Source organism: Emydura macquarii, unplaced genomic scaffold (assembly GCF_026122565.2).
Source record: "Emydura macquarii macquarii isolate MOO-44397 ecotype Brisbane River unplaced genomic scaffold, CSIRO-AGI_Emac_v2 contig_1451, whole genome shotgun sequence".
In the NCBI taxonomy this organism is placed as follows: domain Eukaryota; kingdom Metazoa; phylum Chordata; order Testudines; family Chelidae; genus Emydura; species Emydura macquarii.
The window spans coordinates 372,268-393,402 of NW_027131588.1; the positions used below are offsets into that span (position 1 = coordinate 372,268).

The 21,135-nt window shown below is 41.3% G+C and overlaps 1 protein-coding gene across 10 annotated transcripts in view; it reads left to right on the forward strand.

The window, feature by feature from the left end:
- Positions 1–21,135, forward strand: part of KDM4C (lysine demethylase 4C) — a 463,532-nt gene that overhangs the window by 28,251 nt on the left and 414,146 nt on the right. For all 10 annotated transcript variants that reach the window (XR_010920738.1, XR_010920740.1, XR_010920739.1 and 7 more), the window contains exon 3: positions 20,685–20,860. Coding sequence is in view for 6 of the 10 variants with exons in the window: in XM_067553078.1 (XP_067409179.1) it covers positions 20,685–20,860 (176 nt within the window). In the remaining 4 variants the exon portion in view is untranslated. The remainder of the gene's footprint in view (positions 1–20,684; positions 20,861–21,135) is intronic.

The window sequence follows — 21,135 nt, forward strand, 5'->3', positions numbered from 1 at the left end:
CACAATAGGATCTGAAATTGTTGATTTTTGTAATTGTAATCATCCTACCTCCTGGTTAACAAAAATAAGACATGGTAGCCATGCAAAAGCCACTGTAGCATTGCTTCTTGGTTGAGCAATGGTTGATTCAGGGCCTTGCAGTCAGTCAGTTTCCATTAATGGAGTGAAATTGATGTCACAACTTCAGGTTTGGTGTAACTTATGTATTTACATGATTAATATGTTCTTATCTGTGCTACATACATTAGTCCTATTACTCTTATGTAGTTCTGTGGTCTGAGGATCATAGGGGAGAAAGCACCAAACCACACACATGCAGATCTGGGAACCCCAGCTTGGTAATTCTAAATAGTCACCGGGAACAGCTGCCTTAATCACTGGGTCTCCAGCCCTGTGCTGCAAATCCAGAACATTCAAAAACCATAAAAATGGCTTTAAAGATGAGATTTGTAAAGAAAAAATAATAAACTTTGGTTCTTATTTGCTTTCTATCTTTTGGGCCTTGAAGATGCACTTGGGTCACATTTCCAAACTTTTCTCTGCAAGCATGAGGGCTAGAAATGTTTCCTTTTTTTAAAATGAAAATCCCAATTATTAGATTAGGCTACTCATTCATAACAGACATAGGTAAGTACGTGACACAAAAGCACACATTTATGTTCTATTGTCCCCACCACCTTCTGTGCTCTTTCTGTTCTAAAACAAATGGGAACCCTGTTCTTTGAGGATTTGCTGCATGGTTCTAATCACGGTAGTGGGACTACTTATGTGCTTAAAATTAAGCCTGTGCTTCAGTGCTTTTCTGGCCAAGGCCAGAACGCTCAGCATAAACTCCTAAGATGGCTGGGGATCAGGAAGCTTCTACGTTTTAGTCCCCTTTTGATTAGCAAAAATTGAGCTAGCAGAGAATGAGAAGGAGGGATAGTATAACTTGTTTGGGATTCTTCAATGTATGGAGTTGCCTCCATGATCCCCAAAATCTCAGCATCTTAGATTTGCTGATAGTAGAATGCCCATGGGAGTGATAAACTCTTCTTGGAGCCCTGAAGTCACCTAACTTTTTCCCACCAACAAAGGATCCTCTTTGTGTTGATCTTTCATCCAGTCTCCCTGGGCTGGATGCACAGTTTTCTGAGACCTTTCATTGCCTCTCTCACAGTGAAGGCAAGGATCAGTTACTAGAGAGTGAAGAAAGGTGCCTTCTTTCCATAGTGTGCAATGTACTGCCTTGCCAGTCCTCTCAGTCCTTGTCCGCCTAGGAGCAAGAGGGTATTGGAGTTTAATGGTGATTGCACTCCTTGTTCATTTTTGGGGTGGGTTGATTGGGGTGTTTTTTTTCTACACCCAGTGAAGAATTTCTGAATCATGAAGAAGAAAAAAAAAAGTCAAACTCTTTGCCTTTCAACCTTAAATAAAACTGAGCTGTTGTTTACAGTACCAGTTTCTATGTTAAATCCTTAGCTAATATTCTTAAAGACAGTAAATGAAAGCGTAAATCACTTGCCAAAATCTATCAGAAGATAAGGACTTTTCCTCTTTTGATTGTGCTCTAAACATAATCCTTTCTTCCCTGAGTAAATATTTTTCTCAGTGAAGTGTTTTACTTAGTGTTACATTTAGATTAATATTAGGTCTGATAACACAGTTGTGTATTTAGTAACAGTCATTAGAGTAACGTAGTGCTGCAGCTTTCAGGAGGGAGCCTGTCACGCACATGGAGACTGCAGACACTGAGGTTGTGGTGCAGCTGGAGGTGAAAGCTAATGAGATCTAGAACTGGTGAGCTAATGTAACAAACAAAGAAAATTAACAGATTAAAGACACCTGAGACCCGAGTACTTTATGTGGACTGGGGATCAGGGAGGATGTCAGTAATTTATGACTTTCAACTCCAGGATCTGTTACAAAGATAGCAGCAACTGAGAGCATGTTGAGTATAAACAACTTTTCTCATGTCAGCAATAAGAAAAGAGTCAATCTGTGTTTCTGAAAATATTAACATTTTTCTTTCAAGACACAAACTCAAGCAGCAGCAGACAAGAAAAACTACAAAAACATTGATATAAAATCAACTTGTTCTTGGCTGGCCTCTCGTTTTCATTTCCTCGACTGCTTCAGGGAAGAGAGTGATGACACTGAGATCCTTTGTTAATTTTGGTATGATGGCCCCATGTGTGGAGGTATTTAAGAAAACATCCTATCATGATAATGGAAAGATTGTGAACTTCAATCAGTTAAGCACATTTTGTAGTAATGAATATGGCCTCAGTTATCAATTCTGTGTTTGTTTCTTGCCTGAATTCTTGCCTGGCCTCACTTATTTCCATCCAGGCGTTGGATCTCACTCTGGAAACAGAGCAGGAAATGCTGGTGACCCATCCTATGTATGATATATTAAAATGTCTTTCCCTATTTATCCAGCTCCTTTTTGAGGGGTAGAGAGAGTTCTGTGCTTTTCAACATTAAAATACCCTGTTGAAAAATAGTCCTGAGAAGCAGAACTGGCATAACTGAGTAGATAGAATGGAAGAAAAGAGAGCGAGAGCAAGCTTACTTTTCCTATGCCATTTTGTGCACAATCACTTGAAAGAGAACACCTGATATATATTGTACTTCAGGTGTGTATGCATCCTGAGTACACAAGTCAGAGACCTTTAGCTAGCAGTGCCCACTGGGGTGGCGCATGTGCTCTGCACTTCTTTGTGCCTCAGACTGAGGGCATAAAGGGCAGGGCCACACTGATCCATCTCTCTGTTCTTTCCCACTGCTTGTGGCTACAAGTTGGAGCTCTCTGTGATGCCTCAAGCTCATAATGCTTTTTCCTAGCTTATCAGTGGGGAAATTTTCTCTTGTTCTGGGGAGGTGCTTAAGTACTGCATAAATGTACAGAAATCCCAGGATGTAAGCCTCAAACGTTGTTTCTTTTGAACTATCAGGCAATCCTGTTGAAATATGACTTTATTAATTCAGATTCCATGGCAAAATTCTCACAAAAGCTTCCTCAGGACTTGAGGATTGAGTTTAACTCCATAGTTGCAGAGAGCCTCCTGATTGCCAGCATTTATTTACAGGTGGCTCTTGACTTGGTGGATACAAGCTTCCAGGTTGATGGCAACGGTCATCAGTATGTGGTCGATTATTTTGCCACTATGCTTCCTGCATCTGTAGGGAGGTACAAAGCATGGTGGAAGACTTACCACTTGAGGGCTGCAACTTATTCACAGACAAAATGGATGAGGCATCATCCTCACTTAAAGATTCCAGGGCAATGCTTTGTTCCCTAGGAGGGTGTCTCCCAGCCCCAAGAAGAAGTCATTATAGGCCTCAAATGCATGCTAGGCAACTGGTGCCATGTTTCTAAAGAGAAATTTTCACCTCTGCCTTCTGTGGGTTCTTGCCATCCAAGCCTCTCTACTTCAAAGCAGCAGTTTTGATGGCTTTGTCAAGAGCAAAGTGACAGTTGTTGAGGATCTTTTCACCTCATCCCCCCATCTTTAGGAACCGGTTGTTCCATTTCCTCAGTATCTGGATCTCTGTGACTACAGTCCAATGCGTCTGACACTGGGACTGGGTTACACCATTCAACTTGAGTCCTTCCCTACCCTACCCACCTTTGCTGTCCTTGTTCAGGAACTTCTTTCATGAGCTCGTAGTGCTTCAGGGGGTACAGTATCTTTTAAATCTTGGAACTATAGAGGAGGTCTCTTTACAGCACAGGAGAAGGGGGTTCTACTCCTGATACTTCCTCATATCCAAGAGGGAGTTTGAGGCCTATCTTGGACTTAAGAAATTAAACAACTTTATCAGGAAGATAAAATTCAGGATGGTGTCCCTTGTCTTCTGGTTTGGGGCCAGTTCAACCAACAGGTGACTGATCAGATCCACCACATTCAATCCCTATTTGTTTAGCTGGGTCTAAAAATAAAACAGAGAAGTTGATTTTATCATTAATGCAAAGAATCGAGTTAATTGGGGCCATTCTCGATTCTACGACTGCAACAACCTACCTGCCTGAGGAAAAGTTCTGGTCCATTTTAAACCTCTGCACTAGTCTAATAACCAGTCCTAGGAGAGCAGTGAGGGCTTATCCGAGGTTGTTGGGGCACATGGCATCCAGCACATAAGTGACTCAGCCTGCCAGACTTCACCTTAGATGCATGCGGAGCTGGTTGAAGTCTGTCTGTTGATAAAACAGGCAACCTCTGGACATTCTGGTTCATGCACTTGTTTGGATTCTAGCATTCTTAGACTGGTAGATTAATCTGAACAGTGTTTGCAAGGAGGTACCTTATTCACACCTACTTACAGCAATGATGTTGGTAATGAATGTGTCCACTGTAAGATGCGGTGTTCACCTTCATGGGATCCCAATACAAGTACAATGGTTGGCCCAAGAATTCTACTTCCACTTTAACATCCTGGAATTGAGGTCTGTACACAGGGCATACAAAGCATTTCTGCCCTCCATCAAAGGACTTGACCATGCAAGTAATAATGGATATATTTTACTGCCATATTTTATCTGAACAAGCAGGGTGGGGCAAAGTCCAGTCTGTTATGTCCAGAAGCTGTGCATTTATGGAACTTTTGCATCTGAAACAATATGATCCTCAGTATCCGTCACTTTTTACTGGAGAATGCTGTCACGGATCATTTCAGGAGGGACTTCACCCAGCACCACAAATGATCCTTGAGGAACCACATCTTGAGGACAATTTTTCACAAATGGGCATACCCCACTGTTGACTTTTTTGTGACAAGATGCAACAGAAAATGCCACTGTTCTGTTCCAAGTCAGGGCTGAGTGCACGCTCAGTCATGCATATGTTTCTGCTTCCTTGGGCATCAGAGTTCCCTTACTCATTCCTTCCTATTCCATTGCTACAGAGAGTCATTAAGAAGCTAATACAGGAACACACCAGGATGACTGGTATAGCCCTGGCATTATTGGTTCTCAAACCTCCAGATGCCCTTGATCCAGCCTCCAGTGACATTGCCCCAGGCCAGGATCCACTCACTGAACCATGGCAAAGTTCTGCACTACAATCCTTGCAGTCTCCACCTCATAGCATCAATATTGAATGGCTGAACCCAGCAGAGAGCCTGTTCTCAAGAAGTCCAAAACATTCTTGTTGGCAGCAGAAATGTTTCCGTCAGAACAATGTATCTTGCAAAATGGAAGAGATTTTTTTCCAACTAGGCTGTTAGACATCATCTCTCTCATCTAAAATACAGATTCATCATATCTTAGAACACATTCTGCAGCTGAAGGAGCTAGGTCTTTTAATGAGATCAGTAAAGGTTTGTCTGGCAGTTATATAGCAATCCATTCTCGTGTTCAAGGGTGTTTGTTCTTTTCGCATCTCGTGGTTGGGAGACTTCTGAAGGGCTTACTAAGGATCTATCTGACCCGACAGGTTAATGATCCCCGAGAGACAATAATGAGTCGGTTGGAAATTAAGGGTTTATTAAAACAACAGGAATATAAAAACTAGATTACCTTTTACTTATACGGTTGGAGGAGGGGGGGGTGTACGGCTATTACTTTTAGAGCAAGTTTTAAACGAAAGCTAAAAGGGAGAGAGGAGAGAAAGGGTTAACGTCTTACCAGCATCAGAAAGAGCTGCAGCATGACACCCTGAACAGCAGCAACACAGAAAGACGGCTTGTACGATTCGATACGCGCTCGGAGTCAGTCGGGAGCGGGAGAGATAGGGACAGGCCAGAAGATCAGTCTGGCGGACGGTGAGCTCTCTCAACCGGAGCCTGGGGCGTGCCCCGGTTTTATACTAGGGGCTTCAGGTAGCCAAGGTTGCTCCGGATTGGAGGGGAGATATTTGAACCAGGACAAACATTTGGCTGGTCACCTGGTCAGTTTCAGGAGGGGCGAGGAAATGGCCTAATAAGGTCAGGTCGAGGTTTTGCTGATGCACCAGGTGGTTAGGTGGGGGCGAGAGGTGGACATATCAGGTACTGTGTTGCAACACTATCCTCCTATTGAAGCCCCATCCCTCCTTGGGACCTTAACTTGAAATTGACAAGACTTTTATGGGCTCCCCATTTGTGTCACTGGCCTCCTGCTCTCTCATTTGTCTACAAAAGACAGCATTTTTGGTAACAATAAAGTCAGCAAGGCTAGTGGGAGAGCTTACAGGCTATTATGGTGGGACCTCCATATACTGTCTTTTTTTTATACAGATAAAAAAATTTTAAGACCTTAGTCTAAATTTCTCACTATAGTAGTATCAGACTTCCACCTGAATCAAATGATTCATCTACTGATACTCTTTTCAAAGCCTCATAATCATAAAGACAATGAGGCGCTCTGCACACTTGATATATGCAAGGCTCTCTCATTCTATACTGAGAGGACTTAAACAAATTAGACCCTCAGATGGTTTATTTCATATGCAGAAAGGATGAGAGCACTGACAGTTTCTTCACAGAGGATTTCAAATTGCATATCTTTCTGCATCAGAAGTTTATATGTATGATCTGTCAAATATACAACCTCCAGAAAGGATTCTAGCTCATTCTACCAGAGCTCAGGTGATCTCTGTGGCATAGACCTCTACAGACCAGCCACATGGTGTTTGATTCACGCATTCACAGGGCACTGTGCCATCAGAGTGGCTTCTAGAGCTGATGCAGACTTTCGGAAGTCTCCTTCAGTCTCTGTTTAAATAGACTCCGAATCGCCCCCACTTAAAGGAGTACTGTTTGGGAATCATCTGGCGTGGAATATATATGTGCACAATCACTCAAAGGAGAAAAAAATGGTTACTTCCCTGTACAGTGACTGTTGTGCTTCAAGATATGTTGTGCACATATATATTCCACCCTTCTTCCCTTCTACTTAGGAGACTAATGACATCAGGATTCCAGTGTGAAGGAATTTAGAGGACGTCATGATGGCTCTGTCCTTTATGCCCTTTGTCCTACATAGGATGTGGTGGTGCACACACCCATCCTCATCAGGAGAAGGCTAATGAGCTCTTCTGGCTCAATTCCTACCAAATAGACACACCTGAAGAACCTGCTCTAACTGGAAGAGGCAAGCTTAAAAAGGAGAGCTGGTCACAGGAAGGGACAGCAACCAGGTGGAGAGCTGCTGCACCTCAGAAAGCACTGACCCTTGTTACAGAGTAGCTGAGAGAGAAACAGTTGACAAACCTCTGTCACCCAAAGGCTTATCAAAAACCCAAAAAGACGTTAGAAAGGAGGAAAGAGCCCTGAAGCTGCTTTAGTGTAATCCCTTGAGAAAGACCCTGCCTTTCACAAAATATTGAAGAACGCGGGCATCAAACCCTTCCCCCCCATGCCTGATATATGGATAGAGGGGGGAGAGAGGGAGAGGGGAGAAAAAATGTAGAGATTAGAAACCCAGAGGCTCTAAGCAAGATGGAGCCATAGCGCTGGTATAAGTGGTTGGCCGAGATACAGCAACAACATGTTAACCAACAGGAACAGTTGCAAAAACATACAATTATCACAGCAACAACAGCTGTTGAAAGAGATGGGAATCCAAAAGAAAGAGGTACAGAAAGATTTGCTTCAACAATTAATGCCAGACTTTTTCCCACCACAGGCCCTAGTAAGGCCAGCCTCCCCAGGGGAGTAACTCTTCCGCAGGTCCTGTGAAGTTAACCAGGTTGGACCGGATGACAGCCTGGAGGCATTTCTGACCATCTTTGAGAGAGTAGCACTAGTTTCTCTATGGCTCCCAAGCACTGGGCTTTGATATTGGCACCATATTTGATGGGGAAGGCCCAGTCAGCCTATCACAACCTGGATCAAGAACAGGCCAAGGACTACAAGCAAGTGAAAGCTGCTATTCTAGACTGATATATCAATGAAGAGATGCATCTATGATCTAAACCAGGTGTCAGCTCTTGCCAAGGCTATGGGCATCAGCTGAGCACTGACATTCATCAGTGGAAACAGACCAGCTCACCAGCATGTTAATATTGTTCAGGATGGTTGGTAGGTCCCCTATGACCAATGAAAGGGAGACATGGGACATGGACACTAAGCCCCTAACCCCTGCTTGTGAAGGGCCACATTTAGAAGTTCCCTCCAGGAGTGCCAAGGTGCCTGCTCAATCGGGGGCAGGCCTGGGGGAACAATGGGCTAGGGCGAGCTCCGCCTGAATGTCCGTCCTATACCTCAGTCATCTGAAACAGGCTCCGCCGGGAGATTCTAGTGCCATCCCACAACCAAGCTGCCTCCAACAAAGAAAGATGTCCCTGAGACCAGCCCAGTGACCATATTTGAGTTACTCCTGTGGGTAGCAAGGACATATGAGGAAAGAATGGCTCCTCATAGATTGTCAGTATGTCTGGGGCTGGACCGTAGAGACATATGCTCATAAATAAAACTCCCCATAAAAACCCAGTCTGAGTTTACAAGGGAAGAGAATATAAGGACTCCTAGATTCTGGATGCAGCCAGACAGTAGTTCGAGACTACCTGACTGGGAAAGATGATGCCCCAAGAGAGACTATCTGTATACAGTGCATACGTGGTGATGTAAAAGCCTTCCTCAGCCCACAGTTACAATTAACTGTGGGAGTGCACATTGAAATCTTCACAGTGGCTCTGGCTGGAGAGTTGACGTATCTAGTAATAATAGAATGTGGATTAGAATTGTCACTTTTATTTACCAACATTAAACATATTTGATCTTAATATTTGCTCTTGGACTAGAAGGCGAAAATTACATAACTGCTGTAAAAAGTAGCATGCTGTGACTGTCATTTGAGAATGAATGACAGTCAATATATCCATTAAGATGCCCTATTTAATAGATTTATAACTTGCCTGTGTACATTGTTTTGGTGTTGAAAGATCTTGGCCCACAGCAATATAATTTTTAAAATCTATGTAGTCTTTTTTTTTTTAAATGTGTATGAATGATTAAAAATAAGACTTGGATTTTTTTCTCAGCTACTGAATGTACCAAAGCATTGTATCTACATGTAACGGTATCCAAGTAGAACATCAATATCTTGAAAAGTATGATACAGGTTAGAGGGACTGTCTATGCTGTATCCCTTAATTTTTACAGTAGCTTAAACTGCATCTGCAGGGTACAAAGATGATGATTAAGATGGAGGGACAGGAGTTGGGCCTGGATTGTCATACCTGTGTTGTTTCTCTTGTTTGCAATGATGTAATGAAGTATAGTTGCAGAGTGTCATTTCACAGAAAGATTGAACATGGCTAGGGAGTCCACATTGCTATCTAATTTAAATGCCAGTCTGTGGTTCGGAGCTACGGTGGTTTACAGGAATTGGGAGAGAAGCAGATAGGCTTTAGGACACACATCGCTCTCTACATATGTAACCTGTTAAAAGTTCTAAATTGTCAAGCAAGACTCTCTTTTGAAATTTACTTTATATACAAATCAAAAACAATTTCCTTCCCTACAAGGCCATGCATTCCTTCCCTCAGCAAAGAATGTCTCTATGCCACAGTGCCATTTTCAAACTTTAGCCACTTATAGCCTTGTTCCAAAAAGTCGGAATTTTTATTTATCATGGGGGAAAGTGAACTTTTCCCTTCACTCTCCTTTCACATAGAAACATTTGAACTGTTTTGAGAGGAAGGATGGTCTAGTGATTGGGGCATTAGACTAGATCCTGGGAGACCTGGTTCAATTGCCAGCTCCTCTACTGACTTCCTGTGTGATCTAGACAATCATTTAGTCTGTCTGTGTGCCCCAGTTTCCTAACTGTAAAAATGGAGTTGATAATATTTCCCTGCCTCACAGGGGTATTGTGGGAATAAATACATGAAAAGATTGTGAAACACTTGGCGATCTGCTGATGAAGCATCAATATAAGTACTGTATTATTATTTTGTGCAAATTTTCCAAACAAAATGCTCTGTGGGACAGATACTAAGCATGGAGAATTTCAGACCCTAAAGGGTAGTTTAACACTGTTATGCATATGATCAAACAAGGAATTAGAATGGAAACTGTCTTGCAATCTTAATATAAAGGTTATCATCAGGTACTTGCTAGCAGTATGTATGGGAGTCTGATTTTGCTTCTGTTGAAGTCATTGGAAAAACTCCTATTGACTCCAGTGGAAGTAGGATTGTGTCTCTGATGGTCACACTAGTCAGGGATTGGGATATTTGCACACTGTAAATGAGTTCATTTGAAATTTAATGTCCCTGGGTGTGTTTATATCTCAGTTGTTGGCAAGACAGCCTCTGGTGCAGTTTACTTACAGAAAAAACAATATACATAGAATGAATTGGAAGTACATTCTGTTCCTTGGCTTTTCCAGTCTTGCGTGTCCTTTCCCCCTTTCACGCACACACACATGCATACATGTGTGCACTTTCTTGTTCTCTCTCCCTCATTTCAAAATAAGTTGTAAGGATATGTTTTCTAGCTAAATTTTATTCATCTGATAGTCTCCAGAGTTTTTGAACACATCCAAGTCTCTCTTCGTATGTCATTCCATGGTCTCACACAGTACTCGTCTGTAATACACAATGTTGTACAGAGAAGGCACTGTCAAATAGCATAAAGAATCTGCAAGACGTGGGAGGACATAGAATCACAGAAATCTAGGGCTGAAGGGCCCTCAAGAGGTCATCTAGTCCATCTGCCTGTGCTGAGTCAGGATTAAATATATCTAGACCATCCAGTACAGATGTTTGTCTAACCTGTTCTTTGAAACCTCCAATAATGGGTTCCACAATCTGCCTAGGTAACATGTTCCAGTGATAACTATCCATATAGTTTGAAAGCTTTTCCTAATATCTAACCTAAATCTCCTTGCTGCAACCTAAGTTGATTATTTTGTGTCTTGTCCTCAGTGGACATGGAGAACAATTCATCGTTGTCCTCTTTATAACAGCTTTTTACATATTTGAAGACTATTATCATGCTCCCTGCCACCCCCCAATCCCATGCTCAATTCTTTCAACCTTTTCTCATAGGTCAGGTTTTCTAAACCTTTTATCTTTTTTTGTTGCTCTCCTCTGGACTCTCTCCAATTTGTCCACATCTTTCTTAAAGTGTGGTGCCCAAAATTGGACAGAGGACTGCGGTTGAGGCCTCATAAGTGCTGAGTAGTACAGAATGATTATCTCTCATGTCTTATATATGACACCCTTGTTAATATAACCTAGAATGACATTTGCCTTTTTTTATAGCCGCATCATATTCAATTTGTGATGCACTATAACCCCTAGATCCCGTTTTTTGTAGTACCACTGCCTAGTCAGTTATTCCCCATTTTGTGTTTATGCATTTGATTCAGAAGATCAGAGTAGAACATTCCACATAATTAATGCTTAACTATGTGTAATCTGTTTCACACTATTTGTGGTCCAAATGTTCACTATGATATCCGTTAGTTAGCCAACACTGATGTCTTCTGAAAAAAATTGAGCCAGATGAATTATTATTTTTTTAAAAATGTAATTAAGTGTGGGAAGATAACTATTTCCAATTTCTCATCTCCAAGTCAGTAATTCATATCTGAAACTTCCCACTCAGGAAGTTTGCACTATTAATCAGTGACATTTCTGGGTCTTGGAAATGGATTTGGAAATAACTATTTTAAGAATAAATGAGACAGGAAATTGCTTACTGAAGCTTTACAGTAAGTGGTGTTAAATAACCTGCTTGCAGGCTGGACTTGATTCACTTGTTTTGTGTAATACATAGAATGGTCAGATAGTGTAGTTTCTAATAATTTAAATTAAAAAAATCCTACATTACTAGTCCATGTGGCTGTGAAAATTTACTGTTAGGATGTCTCTATGAGTCATCAGAGAGACTAGAATGTGATTTGAGAAATTCAGTGATCAAAACATGCAGGAGAACAAAACACAGGGATATATTTTAAACCTAATGGCCACAACTGTAATAAAGTAACTTCTAATATGCAGAGCGAGTTCATCCCCCCAAATACCAGACCTTTACTTGGGTCCAGTTCAGTATTAAATGACCTCTTGCCAAATAACCTATATTCAAGGTTGGCCCCCTTCAGTTTAACACTCAGGATGCAGACCACTTCCAAATATTCTCACCCTTTCCCACAAGAATGAATTAAGGTACGCATGATGGATATTTCAGTTTATGAAGACTTAACGTCTCCTCTTCTTTCTGTAGGCTGAGAGAGTCCATCAGTTCCCTCCCAGATCTCTCTAATTCTAATTCTCTTTAATTCCTGGGAGTTGGCCATTTTGAGACAAATTGTGACAAAATTACAAACTCCTGTAATACTTACTTATAGAAATGGAAGGATTTATTGGATCATTGCAAGTACACAGGCAGTAAGTACTTCCTTCTAAAAGCCAAGACAACATAATATCAAAACATGACAACCACAGTAAAATAAGGATGCAGCACCACCTTGTGGTGAAGGTGCTGTTTGCACTGATCATTACAACTTTGGTTTAATAAGAGTTTCAAAACAATAACTAAAGTTTTATCATCATTGTAACTCTTAGGAATCAGTAGTCTGCCATCCACACAGGTTTCCCTGTTGGTCTGCCTGCTTGAGTCCTGTATTTAATTTTGCAGATGTCACTTATAAATGGATCTAGATGATCAGCAAGTACAGGGTTCATGTCCTGCAGTTTAGGCATTTCTGGTGGGCGCAGATAATCTTTTGAAGATTGCAGTGTGATTAAAGTCTCGAGGACATACTCCTCCACAACCAATTTCCCATTACAAGTTATAGGAATCTGCTAGTGAATTTCCAAATCCTCCTCTGTATTCCTCTGAGGTTGTTGAATAACTTCAGTGTTTGAACCCTTCCCTTTCTTTCAATAAATCTATGAATCAATTCTCAATGTACTACAAAGGGGTAAGCTCTTGTTTTTTGTATCAGCAAGGATAAAAAGTGTTTATTTTCTTAAGTATTGGGTAAGGTCCCCTCCGAAAAGGAGTACATTTGAGATTTTTTTTTTCCTGGCTGATTTTTCCCAGTGCATGCCCACACCTTTTTTCCTTTCTCGATGGACACATAATTTTCTTTTTTGTCCTGGCACCTTGTGCCTGTCATGCTTGCTTGTGTCTCATCTGTTCCTTCACCCTTTGGAATGCTATGCTCAGGTCACTGATCTAAGACTTTGTCATGAGACCTATCTATGTATGTGCAAGAGGCCTTGCCATTTCTTGCTGAACATCGTCATATGCAATCATGGATTTGGGAGACCAAAAATTGGGAGAGTGGTGAATAATTGAGTGTCAGCTGATGTTACATGCAAAGATTAAGAAGTGTCCTCATATCCCAGTCTTATTGGTCTTCACTGACTAAGAGTGTGAGCAACGGTGCTGCTTACTCTCCATTTTTCCATTGCCTGTAGGGTGGGCAACACTCGTCCTCACTTTAGGTATGTTACCTGGAGTTGTCAGCAAATCTCATGTAATAAGTGATTGAAATTTCTTCCCCGATCATTGAAGAGGTAGGTTGGGGGTTCAATCTGCAACATTACGTTTCATCAATGCAGCTGTTACTGTTTCAGGCCTTTTATCCTTCAATGGCTCTGAATTCAGTACTGTTGCTGAATTTTTGTTTTCTTCCTCACTTAATTTTTGACATCCAAAGGCCACCAGTCTGTGCCTACTGAGCTAATCAATTTGTTGAAATGCAAATCTGACAATAAGCCATGAATGGACAGGGTAAGTCTGGGAATTCAAACACAGCATGGTTTAGCAATCTGTCATTCAGTTCTTTTCAGATTCAGGCTTTTTGGTGCTCCTGTGTCCAGATAAAATTGCTCTTAGTTTGTTGATGTAATGGCACTGCCTGTGCTGGAAAATTTTGTACATGCCTCCTGTAGAATCTGCAGAGGTCTGCAAACTGCTGTATCTCCTCCACATTTGTAAAATCTTTCATTCCTTTTTAATATTCAGTTTCTGGGGTCAGGACTCCGACGTAGCCTCACTGACTCTGTCCAGGAATTCAGTGCAACTCTTTGCATACTGAAAATGGTTTCCTGCATGTTTAAATCCTAACTCCTTATCAATGTTTTAGAATCCTTTCCACTCCTACCAGATGTTCCTCCCATGTTTCATGGATACAAAGGAAATCAAAAGATTTCTTCATTTCTCAAAACTTTGGGTTAGATCGCTTACTGCCCTCTGAAATGTCCCAAGTGCAGTCATGAGTCTGAAAGGCATTCTGTGGAATTCGAACAACCAATAGCGTGTCACAAAGTCAGTTGATCCTCAGGTGCCACTTTAATCTGGTAGTATCCACATATCAAATTGACACTACTAAAACATTTTGCTTCTGACATTTTATTCAGGGTGTCTGCTACGTGGGTAGTTATCTTGAACTCTCTGTTTAAGTCTCCTGTATTCAACAAATACCCTCAAGTCTCTGATTGACTTTTTCACAATTATAATTGGGCATGCCCAAGGTGATGTAGACAGTTCAATCAGGACATCCTCCAACATGAAATTTAGCATCCTTTTCCCTGCTACTTGATATGCCAGGGAAATCTGCCATAGAAGTTGCCTCACAGAAACACTCCCTTTCTTAAGGGATGTTGCACTGATCATATTTCCCAAGCTCTCCATTATTCTTGGAGAACACACTAGCATACTGTAAGAATAGCTGTTCTAATTGCTTTCCTCTATAGTTTTTTATGGATGCTTTTGTCAGCAACTTTTGGATTCACTGGTATGGCTTTCCTCTGCTTGGGCAATTCTGTTTCCAACTGGCTTTGCCTCCTCATCACCTGCAAATATCATATGACCTGGGAACTGCTTTGGAGACTGTTGCTCTCATTTGACCCATGGAACGCCTGCAAATATCTTGAACTGGGCCTTCTTCATGTTTTTAGCTACTTCACTAGCAATCATTTCTTCAAGAGTAGCATTGGGTATAAAGGACTCACCCTGGGTCTGGAAATTAACAGCTGGTACCTTTAAGGAGACCCCAGTTTCTCTTCCACATTTATAACTCTGCACATAATCTGGTCCATACATTTAACCAGTGTTACTTTCCTTCACCAGCAGGTTATGAAGTTCCTCTCTTAAACCACTTATAAATTAACTTTTCACACAGCATTCTATCCTGGCCTGCCACTGGGCGTAGACCCCTCTTTGCTTTGCCAGTTTCAGATCCAGTGCAGCTGATTCTGCTTTACTGAAACCATCTCCCAGACAGAGAGAGGCAGGGAAAGTTCTATCAAGCAGGCTCCTCAATGCACACACAGTAAGCAGGGATTCCCCCTCCTGCTTACTCCAGTCTTGCCATTCCCTCTGGTATTTCAGAAACCGATCTTTCCTAGAGGTCATGTAAGTGTTTTTGTAATTGCCTGTAAGATCCATGATTCACACTCTGAAGCTTCTAGTAAAAAGCTTTGGCATCATCCAAAAACACTAAGTACTGTGGTGCTTTCTCATCAGTCCACTTATTCACAGAGAGCAATAGCTAAGTCTGTCATCTGCATGACCACTACATTTCTTCTCAGGCAAAAGTGTTTTAGCCAGCTTGAAGCTACTACCACTAGTTGCAACACCAGCTTATAAAAATCAAAGAATTTTTTGGAACACTGCAAGCAACAGCTCCAGACCTCCCAACAGTTCCAGGTTTAACTGTACTGCTTTGACCCACCCAAAGCCCTCTGCTGGTTGAAGCAGAACTTTTCTTGCATTTAGGGCCACCCAGAGAAGGGGAGTCAAAAGAGGCAGTTTGCCCTAGATCCACCCATTTGAGAGTTTCCCCAAACGTGGTGTGACCCGGTAGTGGACCACACTCACGTTTGGCCCAGCTGGCAGTCTCTCTATATATGCAGGGGCAGACAAGCCAAATCTGACTGGCGCTGCGTCTCGCTTTAGCCATTTGAAATGCTGGGAGGTGTGCAACTTTGGTACATACAGGGAGGACTTCGCTTCTCCTAGCCCTCCCAAAACAAGACAATAACTTAACCTAGATGATGATACAGCACCATCTATTGGTGGAGGTGATACACTGATCATTCTTTGATTCCTTCCCATCAGCCCAGTGACAAAGATGGTGTTGAATGAAGTCTTTTCCATTCTTCATTCAGTTTCTATGGTCTAACGTTTGCCAAGCATTCGACCATTACTCCTTGGCTTGTGGTTAGAGAGCCAGACATGCCTTTGTGAGTGGGTGCAGCCACTAACTATCCTCACTAGATTTCACACGCCTCTAGTGAAAGTTGAATGAGTCACCAGGATCATCTGTAAGCAAACTACCCTTTGCAAGTGTGGCTGTCTGGTATGCAGAGATACTACCTCTTGAACTCACTCCATACACCCTGCACTTACCATTACACTCCCCCTCTCCCAGACACCTTGTCATTCTTGCACCCAAGGGAAAAATTCTTTCCCACTACCAAGAGGTAGTGATTGGTGAGATCCATAGTATCTTAGGAACAAAGCTTTGACTATATTTCCGTTTAGGGCAGGCCAGCAACCACAGAAGAATAGCTGCTCTATGCCCAGAGGGCTTAATGTAGAGTCAGATTCAGGGAGGAAGAGGGAGGCAACAACAGTTTAACTCAAAAACACCATCTCTCAGCTTTCTTCTCCAGGTTCACCAGTCCATTATGTCCCTCCTGGACTCCTAATTCCCACTTCAGGGTTTTGCTCCTGTCCCTCAGTGCCAAGTCTTTCCCTCTGGCTGGTAGGGAGAATTCGCCCCCTACCCCTCAAGTCCTCTCTGACCCTGGTTCTCTTCTGGATCCTCTGCAGGTGGGTCTTAGTTTTTTCTCCCCCCACTTTACCCTTTTATCAGGACATCAGGTCCCAGCTCATGCTACCTCTCAGTTCCCCATATCTTTCTAAGCTCAGGTGCTCTGCCAGGCCTATCCTGGATCTGTCCAGAGAGCCATCCCCTGGTTTTCCTCTCTTTGAGGGAGAAGACTCCCTCTTATAGGTAGCCAACCTCACCTACCCTTTAGCGTAGGGTGACCATATTTCCCAAAGGGAAAACGGGACTCCACGTGGGGCTAATCCTCCCCTCCCGTGTGGGACTGGCATCGCTGATTGCCCGACCCCTGCCACACCCTGTGGCACACCTGCTCCATATAGTCTTGCCCATTTCTTGGGAAAGCTGTACAGTATATTCTTAACCAGGAGGGGAACTCCTGTTTTTGTCTTAACGAGTATCATCACATCAGGCATAATAACAACCAACCCTTAGCTATCCCCACTTTGCAACATTCAACCTTCTTGCTGCTTTAGCCATGTTCAGTAAAACATCCTTGCAGATGATCATGCAGATGATGTTTCACTTAAAATCTCAGCACTATTTATTTCATTGCTGATCATTTTATCAGATGTGATGAGGAAGTGGAGGGGAGTGAAATTCACAGAGAGGGGAAGTTGTGAGTTGCAGCAGAGAAGAAAATGCAGAAGGAATAAGGGAGGAGAGAGGGACGCAGGGGGAGAAGGGCGAGAACTGGAAAAGAAGAGAGACAAAGGCCTGAAAGTGTGGTGATCCTAAGGTGAGCATGTGTTTCCAGTGAGTGATGCTGACTGTGATGATAAGTTAGTGAAGAAATAATACATGATGGTAACTAAAAGTTAAATTACTAAATAAAGGCCATGTTCTACCTTGGATCTTTGTGCAAACCGATTATTAAAATCAATCAGAGATTTAGATAAGTATGCAGTCCTAAATGTGTACCTCTGTTACAATAAATAGCTACCCAAAGAGGAGAGCTATAGTATTATGATTATGAATAGGAATGAGAACTCTGCTTTCAGGAAGCACTCAGTATATGTGGAAGAAGGAATAAAGCCTGAATGTTGCACTGTCTTGGTTCTAGTCTCCTTTTTTATGAGCACTGAGGAACCTAAATCTACAGACCGCAGTTAAAAGTACAAATTTGGCTTTCTCCTCAGAATGAATTTGACATCCGTGATTTGGAAGATGATAGTTTGCTAAACATTTATGGGGAGGCTGCATGACCTAGTGGAAAAGGCACTTGACTGAGAGTCAAGAGACTTTTAGATTCTGTCCTCATTTCTGCCATTGACCTGCTTATCATATGCAAGTCACTTAATTTCTGTCTCTGTCCCTAACCTTTGTCTGCCATGTCTATTTAAATGGTAAACTCTTCAGAGCAGGGACTATCTCTCACTATAGTGAGAGTGCATAGCACAGTGAGGTCCCAATCTCAGGTGGGCCTGCTAAGTGCTATTGTAATACAAGTAAATAATAAGTGTGCTCCAATTTGCTGAAAGAGGATACTTTGGACACTATTCACTAAAGTATTTAATATTAATATTTAATATTTAACATCTTGCTAAAAACAAAACACTACTGATGTTGAATTAAACAAAAGAATGCAAATTTTGGTTTTTAATATTCAAATTGTAGAGCCAAACCTACAAGTTCATGCCTAATAGTCATGAAAATGGAAATCTCTATGCATAAAAATCAAATATGTGCATACATTTTGATGCATGGCTTCTCTGCTTCCAAAGCAATGTTTTGTATTTTTTGTGCATATAACTAGTTAAGATTTGTGTGAAAACGTTAATGGAAACTATGAGACTAGACAGTTGAACACTCTTGTTTCTTTAAGAGGAGGAAACCTAGGACCCAGTGTTGCAGTCTGTACATGGCCAAAGGTCACATCAAAGTTTAAAAAAAAAAAAAAAGGGGGGGGGGGGAGTTTTGACCATATAGGAAATGAAGGATTAAACTAAATTTTAACTAGAAACATTAACTATGTCTTTAACAGAATATAATTTCTGTTAATAACATCTTTGGTTGTGTAAATCTGTGTTTCCTATGTGTTCTAGGTTTGAACAGTTTCATACTGCGAATGGAAACATCCCAGTCTGAAAAAGATGTCAAGAGAGTTAGGTTTAAAATTTGACCTTGTTGTTGTTATCTGGAGACCATAAATGATCTCCAGATCTCAAATTATTTTAAAAATTCTATACTTTTGCTAAGGTTTTTTAAAGATAAACAAAAATGCAATAGTCACTGTTTATATATCATCCTAAAATATTTTCATTTTGTAGAAACAGTCAGCTATCAGAAGGAATAAAGATTAACTGTAATAAATTCATCCAAGACTTTTGTTAGCACCACTGCTGATGCTAATGAACATATAAAGAAATAACTAAAATAGTGCTGTAGTTGCTGTGTGCTGCTTACAAAAACTAAACAAACACTTGCAAAAATTTAATCTTTGTATAAAAAGACCAAATTAAAGGGGGGAAAAAAGAGGAGGAAATTGTGTTCGGTCTTTTAATAATAATAATAATAATAAATAAATTAATAATTAATACCAATAAACTTTACATTTGTATATATAAAATGCTCTTAGAATCATAGAATTGGAAGGGATCTCAGGAGGTCATCTAGTCAGAGCAGGACTAACCTCAGCTAAATAATCCCAGCGAGGGTTTTTTCAAGCCGCAGCTTAAAAACCTCTAAAGATGGAGATTCCACCACCTCCCTAGGTAACCCATTCCAGTGCTTCACCACCCTCCTAGTGAAAAACTTTTTCCTAATGTCCAACCTAGACCTCCCCCCCTGCAGCTTGAGACCGTTGCTCCTTGTTCTGTCATCTGCCACCACTGAGAGCAGCCTAGCTCCATCCTCCCTGGAACTCCCTTTCAGGTAGTTAAAGACTGCTATCAAATCCCCCCTCATTCTTCTTTTCTGTAGACTGAACAAGCCTAGTTCCTTCAGCCTCTCCTCATAAGTCTTGTGCTCCAGCCCCCTAATCATTTTTGTTGCCCTCTGCTGGACTCTCTCCAACTTCTCCACATCCTTGTTGTAGTGGGGGGCCCAAAATTGGACACAATACTCCAAATGCGGCCTCACCAATGCCGAATAGAGGGGAATGGTCACTTCCCGTGATCTGCTGGCAATGCTCCTACTAATGCAGCCCAATATGCTATTAAATGCAGCCCAATATGCTGTTCATAAACAACAGTTATTGCTGTGTTTTTAAAAATGTCTTGTTGACAAAGTAGTAAAATAAAATATAAATATACAATATTTGGAATCTAGAGAACTTTCCATTTGGGCTGTAATAATATATAAAATACCTTTTTCAAAGCTACCTAATACCCTAAAATAAGCCATTTATGTGAGTCCATTTGGGTGAATTCAGGCTTCTGTGAAATTCCTGGTGGCTGTGAATAGCATGGTAGCAGACCATGTAATCAGATAGGGGTGAATCAGAGGAACCTGAAATTTAAAAAACAACTTTGCAATCAGTCGGGGCTTATGTACACAGTTTTTGTACTCAGTTTTATTACGTAAATTTATGGGAATAAACTCTTTTTAAGGCAATTCAATATAACTGCATCCTCATGAGGGGTTGTACCAATTTGACTATTTTGGTATAAAAAAAATCATGCCCCTCTCCCCAATGAAGTAGTTTAAATTGGAATAAAAATTATGTATAGACTAGACTTTGTAAGAATTAGTGAATAACCCAGATACGAAGATGGAGAGAGGCATTCAGCAAATAGCTTTAAAAAAAAAAAAAAACTGGATAAAAGTATAGTGTTGAAGACATTATGTTTAAATTTAGATGATACACAATGTTTATGGACTTTATTAAATCTTTAAATCTTTCCATCAGGTCTGCTATGTTTTCTGTATTAGATTTAATGAAATGACTTGGTTCTTCATCCTTTTAAAAAATATTTTAAATTGGCATTGCTGATGTCAGTATATTGTTACTCTGACTTTTCAGGTGATCCCACCCCAGGAGTGGAAGCCGAGGAAACGTTATGACGACATTGATGATTTAGTGATTCCAGCTCCAATTCAGCAGATGGTCACAGGTCAATCAGGGCTTTTCACACAGTACAACATTCAGAAAAAGCCAATGACTGTGAAAGAGTTCAGGCAACTGGCCAACAGTGACAAGTATGTATGTTCAGTGTTCTGTTTGGAAAGGGTAATGCATAACTTCTTCCCTCACTGTGTTTTTAACCTTTTTTAGGCACCAGGTGATTTTTATGAAGGCCATCTCTGTCCCTCTAATAGGTAGAAGGCCCTAATCAGTGCTTAGAGTAGTCTGAAAAAAATGGAGGGTCTGTCATCCCCCTTCCCCAACCCCCAAATCAATTTTCCCCCACTCCCTATCACTTCTGCCCCCACATTTGTTCTGTCCCATTTCTTTCATCAATTCTGCCCCATCT